The sequence below is a fragment of the Lytechinus variegatus genome, chromosome 18 (assembly GCF_018143015.1).
Source record: "Lytechinus variegatus isolate NC3 chromosome 18, Lvar_3.0, whole genome shotgun sequence".
Taxonomy (NCBI): Eukaryota; Metazoa; Echinodermata; class Echinoidea; order Temnopleuroida; family Toxopneustidae; genus Lytechinus; species Lytechinus variegatus.
In genome coordinates, this window is record NC_054757.1 from 21147103 (window position 1) to 21159765 (window position 12663).

Below are 12663 nucleotides of genomic sequence, written 5' to 3' on the forward strand. Positions count from 1 at the left end.
GACAAGAGCACTGCAATGTTCAGTGAGTCTATGGAAACAAACTTTATTGAATGTGATATTGTACGCATACATTCGTAATTCCGAAGGTTCGTTAGTCCGAAAACGAAGTGAGGTTCCTAATTCTGAAGGTTCGTTAATCCGAAAACGAAATGAGGTTCATAATTCCGAAGGTTCATTAGTCCGAAAACGAAATGATTAACGAACCTTATTTCGTTTTCGGATTAACGAAGCCTCGGAACAACGAACCTTATTTCGTTTTCGGATTAACGATCCTTTGAAACATCGAACCTTATTTCGTTTTCAGATTATCGAACCTTCGGAATAACACCACAAATGTTCGGATTAACGAACATCGAGGTATAGGCAATTTACGTTTTTCGGAATTACGAAGGGTAACCGATATTGTATCACCTGACTTCATAATTAGATATCTGAGACAAGGCACTATTTGAACACCTTCTGAACCCCACCAGAAAATGAATATATTTGAAAGTTTCAAATATGTTCATTTTCTGGTGGGGTGCACTAAATTTTTATCACCACTGTACATGCACAATATCAGAAAAATCAGACCAACAACACACTGAAAATTTGATCGAAATCGGACAAGGAATAACAAAGATATGGAATTTTCATATATTTGCATTATTCCAGTGAAACAGTTCTCGGCATGTCTTCATGAATATTCAATGAGCAAACTGATGTCAGATCCCCACTTGTTCATTGTATTTTATTATATGAAATTACATGTAGGTCATTTCAATTTTTTTTCCAAGAGTTAAAAAATATTGGATTGACAACTGATTTCAAAAGTGCATTAGAATATCCATTACAGCAACTTATTTCATTATAAGGGGGACATACCATATATGTATGAACAAGCAAACAATTATGATTTCATGTAATAACATAAGATAAATGAAATCGGGGATGTGACATCATCAGCCCACCTAATTAATATCTATAATGATGTGCATGTAACTGTTTTCACAAAATATTGCTAAATTTTTAAATTCAATAACTTTGTTATTTGTTATCAGATTTTAATGAAAGCATTTTGCTCTGTGAATTTTAGATTTCCAGCCCACAGTACCCCTTTAAATACACTCAAAAATTGAAGAAGGATGGTTCATTTTCACTGCAGGCATTGTCGAACATGAATTTTCATAAAACAAAATTTGCAACGCAGACATAGCCTTCAGCACAGATATCTAGACAGCATCATTAATTCATAGCGAGTGATTCACTTTGACTCATATAATGAAGAAAAAAAATCTTACTCCAACTTCGAGAACGGCTATGCCTTCAAAGCTAATATGGCATTTTGAAAGGTTATTCCGCTGTGATCGTCTGGGCAGGCGAGAGACGTCCAAGTTTAAAAGCATTCTCATTGATCACATCAATTTGATTTTCCAGCGAGAGCCTTTGAAAGCAAGGAATGTTTTAAAGTGAGAAATATACTCCACTCTGTCTGGTAGTTACGGAATGGTGGTGTTCAAGGAATGTTTTTTTTTTATCAAAATGGTGAACAACAATATAAAAGTAATGTAGTATTCCATAAAGCTAATAAAGTTCATATGATAGAGACATGTGTTAGATTGTATTTTGATTAAAACTACATATTCTTGTAGTAGGCTATAGGGTGGAGTTCACCAAGGTGGTTTAAATTTAGACTAACTGGCCCGTATTCTGAAGTCGGGATTAACTTAAACTCGGGTTTAAAGTTGTGGATTAAGTATGGATAGCCAATTGTTATATAAAAATCACTAACGGTAGAGATATCATATTTCAGCTCATTTGGCTGTAAAATCATACGTAATTGTCTAGGAAGTATAAATAAATGATTGTCTTCACCATCGATGAATCGGGAAAGAGCACAGTAAACATAAGAAACATACAACTTAATAAAACATGCTGACACATTTGGCTTCCCATAATTTCAACACAGAGTTAGACCATGGTCTAAGTTAAACCTGACTTCAGAATACGGGCCACTGACATTCAAATTTTGTGGCAAAGGAATGCTTCATTTTGATAGTGCATTTTTAGTACAATGTACATTGTACTAGTATTGGGAATGATCGCATTACGTTTCCTCGCACAAAATTTGGGTGTGTGTGGTAAAATATGGTCGATTTGCATTTGTTATTATTTGACCTTTGACTACTGGGTGTGGGTGCGCCGTGGTCTAGTGGTTCTGACTGTGGCCTTTCAAACAGGGGCGTGGGTTCGAATCCTAGCCATGGCATGTTTTCCTTCAGCAAGAAATTTATCCACACTGCTGCACTCGACCCAGGTGAGGTAAATGGGTGCCGGCAGGAAGTAGTTCCTCAAAAAGCTGTGCGCACCAGAATCGGAAGACTAGCTTAGCCGGGGTAATATAGGAGCGCCTTGAGCAGATACGTGCACTGTATTATTATTATTATTATTTTTATTATTATTATTACTATTATTATTAGTATTAGTATTATTATTATTATTATTATTATTTTTATTATTATTATTATCAGAGGTTTGGTAAATTGATTTGAATAGTTCTCCATGTAATGTTTAGATTTGAAAAACCTGTACTGATGTGAATTTGCCAGCATAGGCCTATATTTTTCCTTTATTAATTCATTTTTTCATTTTCATTTGAAATTGATATCTTTATGAATTCATTGAATACAAAGTGAACTTGATAAAAATGTCAAGGGATGTACTAAAGCCATCCCAATACACGGCTAAGTCTGTCCTTCAAGCAAAGTAAGTCATCGCAGTATACTCACCCCTTATATTAATTACTAATACAAGTTTCCATGGCAGCAAATCCATACCGATGACAAATATACCTCTTTGTCTTGCCGTGAAAATATTTTTGCTGCTTTTGTTTGGTTACTTGTCTTACTTGCGTGACCTGTCAGGAAGAGGACAACGTGCATTTTGTCATCAAAGGAACCGCTAGATACATCAAATTGTTGTAATGAGTCTAGATTTTCATTCATTGCCCGGACATGGACATGGTGAATCAGGAAAGAGCACAGTCAACATAAGAAACATACAATGTAATTAAAATTTTGACACTTTTGGCTTCCCATAATTTTAGCACAGAGAATTGTTCATGGTCTAAGTTAAACCTGACTTCAGAATACAGGCCTTAATCTCTTATCTACTTCTTGCAACTCTAAGCAAGACAAGGGGCCTTTATTACTTTATCTTAAAAAACCTTGAATGAAATGGGTCAGATTGATTATGAGCATACACTTGCAATTGACCAAAAATCTTATTATGAACTATGAAGTACTGACCCTGAATAGAATAGGAGTTTCCTTTACACATTATGAATTACAATGAAGGCCACACGTCTTAACAGTGCTCTGTTTACAACACAACATATTTTTCAAACTTTTTTTTCTTTCATTAATGAAATATGTTGTTTATTCATTCCTGTTGCTCCTTTTTTTTTAGAATAATATTTTCTATCCTTCCTCTGTCTTTGCTTTCAGCACCATCTCTCTGTATTGTTTATATTCCTTTTTTGAAAGACTCTGTAAGCACTTCATATCAAATAGATAAAAACAAATACATGTAAACTGTACATCCTGAAAGCTTAACATGTAGCTCATACCATGCATGAGAATTTGCTTCATATGAAAACAAAAACACGCATATTTGTTTTTTATCTGACCTCAGATTCATGTGAAATCATCAAATTGTCAAAAAAATAAATAAAACACATTTTCATTTTACAAATTTACATCCTCCCCTTCATACACATTTTAATCTAATGATGGATGTGATTAGTGACAGGCACTTTAAGTGTAATTCACAAACTTTTAAAATAGATTTTTAAGATTTTTAAAACATTTTTCTTTGTGGTGTGAATGGGTTGTTAGTCACTTTTACCTCACTTATTTGTATATCATTGATAATAATATTGTCCTTGGAGGGGAATCCTGCAATATTAAGTCGGAAATAGAATGTAGGCAAATGTTATGACAGGCATTTCCTTCAATAAAATGTTGCAGAAAGATCAAGGAATCGGCTCTGTTGATCTGCATAGATTCCATGAAAACTTCTGATTAGAACCACTTTAATGTCATGATTAGTTGATGCATTCATTGACAGGATGATAAGTTGTACATACAATCTTGTTTCCTCCCTTTTCATGTCATCAAACTACTTGGAAATAATTTTTTTACCTTCAAAATTTCTTGTTTATTTTTCATGTATGTTTGTTTTCAAGGAAAAGAGGATTCCAATTTATAAGTATTTCTTTCATTCTATAAAAATTACCTTTGCCCTTTGCAAACAATTTTTTTTGTAATACCCCCATCCCTCTATGCCTCAGAATAGTTTACTAAAATGCTGTGTTTATTGTTATTATTTCTCTCATTTTTAACTTTGTTGCTATGATGTTTTCTAATTTTCATTTATCATATTTTTTTCCAATCTTAATACCCTTTGTTCTAAAAGTACAGTGCTTCATGATGCCGTCAAGTAATACTCGAAAGATAAAAGCTATGATAATCATAACCTGATGCTATTTTAAACAATAGTACACTCTGTACAGTAGTTGTACATTGCAATTGCTTTTGTAATATTTTCATGAAATATTTCTTTTGTCATTTGAATATCTTTTTTTAATTTTTTTTCTATATTTGTGTAAAATGTAAGTCTAAGAATAGTGATGGTTTTAAAAAAGTGAAAAATAGTGCTGTTTGTAGACTCCTTGGTACCAAACATCTGCAGCATAAAAAGATCTGGGGTGGTATTCTGAGATCCATTTTATCTCAGATAAAATAAAATATTTTATCTCCGTTAAAATCAGTGAGATAAAATACCCTTAAAATCTCTCCGAATTGGTATTCTGAGAACAATTTTATCTTCATTTTATCTCTGTAAGACACACCTATTTTTAAATTAATATCCAATTAGAAACGCGCTTTTATAGCTCTCACATATCTCTCAACCAATGAAAATCCATTGCGCTAGAAGGTGTGGCAAAGAAGTCAGATTGCGTCAATTTATTGACTCCAAATACGCTTGCACTATACGCTTGCGCGTCTTTCAGAGTTTTCTTTTTAACAAAAATGACAATACTCTTTTCTTTTTTTCGAAGTCTATTTCGCATCTTTTCAAGCATCATTTCATAGACAATATTAGTCAAGAAAACTATTATGAAATACTTCCTGATTGTACAGGGATAACTTTAAGGTGTTGTTCTCAATGAATACATGTATATAATTCTTCTTCATTTTCTTGTCAACATTTTGAGTTCATTCACCTAGAAATATTGACGAAATCACCATCGCGGAGATAAAATAGCCCCTACCCTCTTTTAAGTTTATTTTATTTTTTCTTCAAAGTAACTTGGGCGCAAGCACATCACCCGCGTTGCAATGTCCAGATACGCGATGGGTATGTGTACGCAGGCATTGTTCTGTTGCGTATCATCTATAGATACGCAAGATAAAATTTATACGCAAGATAAAATCTAAAATTTTATGTGAGAGATAAAATCTCATCTCAGAATACCAATTTCATTTTAAGAGATAAAATAAAATATTTTAAAGATAAAATTACCTCAGAATATCACCCCTGTTTATAGAAGAGGGATATACATGTATGCAGTATTAACCCTTTGATGTACTTAAATTTGTAATACCTTTAGGCCCATATTCTGAAGTCGGGTTTAATTTAAACTCTGATCTAAATCTATGGTTTAACTATGGAGAGCCAATTGCGACATAAATCTCTCAACAGAGGTTCATAGAATCGGTTCATTCGACTCTCAAATCACTCTTAACTGTCTGGAAAGCATGAAAAAGGGATAATTGTCTTCACCGTTAAAGGATTCCCAGAGTTAGACCACGGTCTACCGGAGTTCAGAAAACGGGCCATAGGCTTTATACATTGGCCACCTGGTACTAGTAGATAGCATGTTAAACAGAGTTTGTTAACAAATTTTTGGCATTACTCTTATGTGTTTAAGATTGCATGCTAAATCTGTAATGAAAATCATAAGTCAGAAAAAATTGGAACCAGTGGGATTCGAACCTGCCATCTACTGCTTTCCGGGCAGCGACTTAACTACCAGGCTATTCTGGTTCACGGCTAAGCCACGATGAACTGGAATTCAAATACCCTCGATCCTCTCCTTTCTGACTCATTAGTGTCCGAATGCCGTCCGACGTGGACAATAGATAGTAAATGAAGAGGCTTTAACGTTAAATAGAGTTTATTATTTTGTATTCAAATACCCTCTATTTGTAGAGGTGTTGTGGCTCAGTGGATAAGTCTCCAGACTGTGAACCACAAGGTCCAGGGTTCAAATCCCACCGCAGCACTAGCATCCTTTGGCAAGGCGTTTATCTGCATTTGCCACTCTCGACCCAGGTGTAGTAAATGGGTACCCGGTAGGAAGAAATTCCTTGAATGCTTGATGCGCCCGATCAGGGTAGCCGTGCTAAAGCCGGGGTATAGTATGCAGCGCTTAGAAACATTTGTATTAGCGCTATATGAATGTTGCATTTTATTATTTTGTATTCTTCTTGCAGTGATCATCCAAGCTGAACCTGATAAACCAGCCCTCAACATGGATACTGTCCTTTTCAAACCAGATAGATCAGTCCTGGGTCAGGTAAGGGAATTCTTTCTTGAATTCTTTTGTGAATCTTGGAAAAGATTGTCTGCAAGAAGTGTGAAAGAGTGAAAGATCAACTTGAAAAAAAGCGAATCCATAACACTCAATCTTCAAAGTGACCTTGACTTGAGAATAAGAATAAAGAAATGCAAGCGACAAAGGACAGAGAGTGGTGTGGAGCATTATATACTCACTCTGAGCCTTGCGTATATGGGACTAGGAGCGTGCACACATACCAAGCAAGGGATGGTCCAGCCCTTGACACTTGAATGGTCATCAGCGAGTGATTGTGATTCCAGGTATCCACCTTGTAAAGTGCTTAAGACTCTCCCCTAGCTAAACTAAGCTACTTCTCGCAGCATTCAAAGAAATTCCATCCAGCCAGTACCCATTCACCTCACCTGGGTCGAGTGCAGCATGGTGTGGATGTATTTCTCGCTGAAGGAAATATAAAATGCTATGGCCGGGATAGTGTGTCTTTTGTGAAGATCTATGAAAACATTGGAATCAAAAACAAATCAGAGGCTCAATCGATGATCAATTTAATTTGACAACAAAGTAAAATATTTTTTTTGATAGATTTGCTGAAATTTTTATTTCAAATACACTGATATACGTTTCCATTGTTTTATTTAAAGTATGTGGAGCATTGTGGCCCAGTGGATTAGTCTCTTGACTTTGAAACAGAGGGTCAAAGGTTCACTTTCCAGCCATGGTGTACAATGTAGTTTCCTTCAGCAAGAAACTTATCCACTTTGTGATGCATGTGACCCTGGGGAGGTGAATGGGTACTTGGCAGGATTCATTTTGTAAATGCACCAACACCTTAAACAGCTAGAGCTATAGCCTGGTACAGTTCCCCATTGGCTATGCAATGAGATAACGCCTCATAAATGCTATGTCATTGTTATTAATTACTATCTTATTTCAGGTATATGAACTGTTTGGTCCTGTTGTCTCGCCGTTCTACTCTGTCCGTTTCAACAATGCATCCGACATCGAGCAGCATGGAATCAAACTCAAAACAGAGGCCTTCTTTGCCCCCAAGAATGTGGATGTAACTCAGTATGTCTTCACAGAGCAGCTCAAGAAGTAAGTACAGTGAAACCTGCCCATAACGACCTCTCACAGGAGATACAATGATCTGGGTGAGATGTTTCACCATAATTTCATTGAGACTTTAAGTCCCACTTTGAACTCCAAGTTGCGAAGTTGTACCCAGAGTGATATTATTATGCCTCCACTCACCATAGGTTTTAATACCATCTTGTTCTTTGATAAGGACAAACTTATAGAACACTGTGCATCGACAATCTTTGCTACATTTTTCAGGGCATAATTTAATCCATGGTCATTGATACCCTGTTGCAGGCAAAAAAATACACAGGGCACGGGCAATTTTGACCCCAAAATGCTCATAAGAGCTCTGCAAACTAAAAAAAGCTCTGAAAAATTCACATTCATTGCAATTTTAAAACGTATCCAATGTTGCAGATTTAGGCAGTAAGTTGAAAAAGAGTAGAAACAAAAATTTAAAGGGAAAAATTGCCTGTTGGCTGGCCTTAATCAGGGTCGGATCCAGGATTTTTCGAAAGGGGGGGCACATTTTCCTGAGGAATCCAAAAGGGGGTGGGGCAAACTTCTGTTTTAATGGCATTTTCACATTACAGATTTTAATTGTGCCTTACAAGGGGGGGAGCATGGGCCAGCTGTGCCCTTCCCCCTCTGGATCTTCCACTTGCCTTAGTGTTCTTCTCATTGACCTTGGAGAATTATTTTTTTTAATCTGTGCTATAGTCTAAAGAAAATTGCCCTGTGAAATAGTGGCTTTGCCCTCAAAATATCAAACTTTAAGACCGGGGACTGGTAACACAAACCTATTGTAGAACATTTTTTTCACAATTGAATGCATAGACTGCAATATACAATCAGTCATCAAAATCAAACGTACAATCAATCGCTAATCTTTGTGTGACGGGACACAGATTCTGATCACTGCCCTCAAGGGAAACGGTGCTTCGAAGGAAATGTTGACATTGAAAGCTCCCTTATAGCAACATACCATAAACTTCCCTCTGTGTGAAACTTCACCCACTGACACCTTTCGCCCCCACAATCAATCGCTAAGCTCCATGTGACAGTGCCCCTTGTCATTTTTCTTCATATGACACCTAGATAGATCCTTGTGATTTTATTGGTTGTTTGATATCGTTCATTTCAGCCCATTTTGCAATGATGTCATCAACTGTGCAATTTTGGATCCATATGATTTTGTCCATTGCACGCGCGCACGCAAGCTGCAGGGACTACTCGTCTTTCCAGCGCGCATGTTGTAATGATGTAACAATCAGCAGACCGAACTCGCTCTGCATGAGCATGTTTTGCATCGAAATTCCTAAATTTCATATGAAAAACAGGTCAATTTTTAGGCGTCATTTAAACCAAAATCGTGCAATGGACAGAATACTTCATTGAAGTGAAAGATGAAATGAATGAGCTGAGTTGAATGGATCATTTCATCTTTGACCTCATGAAGTATTCTGTCGATTGCTCTCATAAACATTCATCATTTATCTCTGATGCTCAGGATGCGTGGTTCAGATGCATCGTGGAAGAACGATGAGGAATGCCCCGAAGACGTCCAGGATTTCAGCGACGATGAGGCAGAGGCCTTGGCAAAGAATGTAACGAAGAAAGATAGGAAGAGGAAAGTTCCTCAAGGGTAAGTTATCATTGCTGAACACAATGCATTACGCATGGATAAATTTCGCGTAAATGCCATGTAAATCTGAATGTCCATATTTAAACAAAGAGGGAGACAAAGTTGTATCACACTTTATCAATATGCATTTTAATTGTTACAGTATATCCTGAAGGTTCAATTCTTTATTTCACAAAACAGTTATATGCACATCCTGGTTGGTATGCAAATGAGGAGACTGATGACATCATCCACTCACTATTTCTTTTGTATTGTATGAAATATTTTAATTTTCTCATTGTCAAGTGAAACAGTGATTAATTCCTTCCTGAACATGTGGAATTAGCATTGTTTAATACTATATGATTCAGTCAAGTTGGTCCCTATGGTCAAATCTATAAAAAGTGAAAGATTGTATAATTCAAACAATGAAAATAAAAGAATCAGTGAGTGATGGACATCATTTGCATGTCACAGAGTTGTGCATATCACTGACTGTTTTGTGAAAAATAAGGGAAACTTTAAAATGCCATAACTTTCTTATTTTACATCCGATTTCGATGTAATTTTCAGTGTTATGCTAGTTTGATTTTTCTCTATATATTCAAATCAATATTTTACTGGGGTGGACGTGACTTTTGAATAATCATTTATGGACAATCCTGTATATCATTTGTCTGCCCCTTTCTCCTGGAGACTTTCAGTTAACATTCAAAATTTAACATTCAAAAATTTATAATGCAGTTGAATGAGCCCCCCCCCCTCAAAAATAGAAAACATAATGATAATGAATAAATTGATAAATAGATTAGTGAATGTAGTAAGTGATAAATGAATGAATAGACAAATAAATCAAATATGAATAAATAAATAAATGAATATAAAATGAATGAATGAATAAATATATTAATAAATGAATGACTATTATTAATAGTGAAAATAATAGTTAGAATAATAATAATGAAATGAAGGGAGGAATTATTTTTTTAAGTATTCCATTACTGTAAATTGCTCATTGTCACACTTATTTAAAAAAAAAGAAGATTTTTAACAAATATTGCTTCCAGTGCTTTCCCCGTCTGCCATTGCTTTCTATGAAGAAACAAATTAATGTATGAAAAAAGACACTGAGTGAAAATCCCTCCCTTTCCGCTCATGCTCTCTGCTGCTTTGATCCTTGGTAAAATCATAGGTTTGATTATTTATGTTATATCTTTTTTCTCTTTTTTATTTTAGAAGGAATGACGGCTTTCAAAATGGACATGGGCAATGGAGACATGGAAATAGACAAGGTAATTATCGGTTGCATACAATTTGTTAGCATTCTTAAATGGGTTTATACTGATGTCTTTTATATGACCAATGCCATGATGACCCCCCGGGAATGGTGCGTCATAGGTCGGCCATGCACCTGAAATTAGTTCTCAGGGTCAAGTCATTGTACTCATTTGGTGCACCACAACTTAGCCCATGGGTTGCATCAATGTTGGTCAGTTTACCTTGATGCGTCAAAATCTGAAAATGGTGCATCATAATTTGACAAGGGTGTCTTTCATTTTCTGCAACTGTCCATCACTGGTTCAGATGCACACTTGTGTCATGGTGTAGTAAAGTCCAAAACACTTTAGACTGGTGACGGACTGTTCCTGGGGTCATAGGATGGGTCATTCAAATGACAGAAGTATTACACAGCTACAGCTAGACTCATTTATGGGGCATTGCCAGAAACTTTCAGTCAGTCGGTTGCAAGTCAAAGTTTTGGTCCAAAAATCAGTTATAAGTCCTGCAATTAATTGCAAATGGGCAGTCAATTGCTTGTGTGCTCTAAGAATTTTAGATTGATTTGCTGCAGATAAAACTGATCCATCAATTGTAAATTTTCAACAACGAAAATTTCCCTGCCCTCCAGAGAGTTTACTGCCAGTGCCATAATGCTACATATATGTCTTCCAGAGTTTACATCTGTAAAGATTAAATCACTTTTGATTTGTGATCATTTGATCTGTATTTTAGATATGTAGAATGTTATCTTTTCTGTTTCTTTTGTTTAATTTTCTTTTGTTTAATATATATATATTGTAGACCAATTCCATGGCCAAAGAAGCCAACCTCGGTCACATCCTCCTCTCCAGAGGCAGGCTGCATGTAGACCTCCTCAATTTGGACCTCCTTCGTTTGTTCCACGTCCCCACCATCAGCAGCACCACCGTTTCATGCAACGACAATCAAACCCACCGGGATGGATGCCTCCCAACATGGGTCCCTCAAGAGGGAATGTCCCCTGCCCTCCGAGACAGTGGCACGGTGCTCCACCACTGAGACCTCCAGGCTTCCCTCCTGGTGTTCCACCAATGTTCCAGAATCCACAAACCACAGAGCCTCCCCCGAGTCTTCAGCCGCCGCCTCAGCCTTCCCTGCAGCAGGTGATGCAGCAACAGGGCTTCTCAGCTCGGAAGATGGAAGGGGCTGCATCTCTCAAACAAAGTGCATCCGTACCCAGTCCCCAGATGGGTGTCCCACCGCCATGGCAATTGAAGCCACCCCCTCCCCCTCAGTCCTGGGGTGCTGCTCCCCTTCCTGTTAGAACTCCGTTCATGAGTGCTCCTTCAGCCACTCCGCCACAGTCTTCAAGCACTGCACAAACCAATGCCTTCACTAACCCGCCAAGCAATCAACCAGTACCGCCCTCACTAGGCTTCTCTCTCTTCAGCATCCCTCCACCACCACTGACTCTTCCACCCCCTCCCCCTCCAGGGGTGCATCCAAAGGGTGACCAGGCCCAGAAACCACCCCCGTTGATGGACCAACAGGTGCATCCAGTTGCATCCCCACAATATTCTGCACCCAGTCAAATGCAGCAATGGATCCAGGCCCAATACCTCCAGGGCCAGACACTCTTCACTCCGAAGATGGGAGCTCCCACCGCCGCAGCTCCGGTCTCGTCCTCCAACTTTGCTCCGCCTCCCATCCCTCCTCCTTCATTCCATCCACGCATGATGCAGTCCTTTAGGCAGGATCCGAAGACCCCTAACAGCCAAGGGGCTCCACATCATTCATGAAACACTGAATTTCTAAGAGTGGAAATCAATCTTAACAAGTTACTATAGGGGGAAAAATCGCACAGGATGTTCATATATCTTAATCTACAGTGCGTGTCAAAAAAGTTTACACGTAGGAAAATTCCTGTAAAATTATATATTTGTAATATCCTGAAGATTTTTCCACAATTTAACATTGGAACAGATCCATTTAAGTAAAATGCGATATAACTGTCGAAAAATATTTCCGCTTGAGTGAGCACCACTTCACCTTTGAAAAGTTAGTGAAAAATGATTTG

The 12663-nt window shown here is 37.3% G+C and overlaps 1 protein-coding gene across 2 annotated transcripts in view; it reads left to right on the forward strand.

Annotated features, from left to right (window-relative positions):
- The window catches only part of LOC121431791 (bromodomain-containing protein 4A-like), a 34679-nt gene extending 22016 nt beyond the window's left edge, over positions 1–12663 (forward strand). For both annotated transcript variants that reach the window (XM_041629492.1, XM_041629493.1), the window contains exons 5-9: positions 6540–6622; positions 7557–7717; positions 9213–9347; positions 10563–10618; positions 11409–12663. In XM_041629492.1, coding sequence (XP_041485426.1) covers positions 6540–6622; positions 7557–7717; positions 9213–9347; positions 10563–10618; positions 11409–12385 — 1412 coding nt within the window. In that variant the 3' untranslated portion in view covers positions 12386–12663. The remainder of the gene's footprint in view (positions 1–6539; positions 6623–7556; positions 7718–9212; positions 9348–10562; positions 10619–11408) is intronic.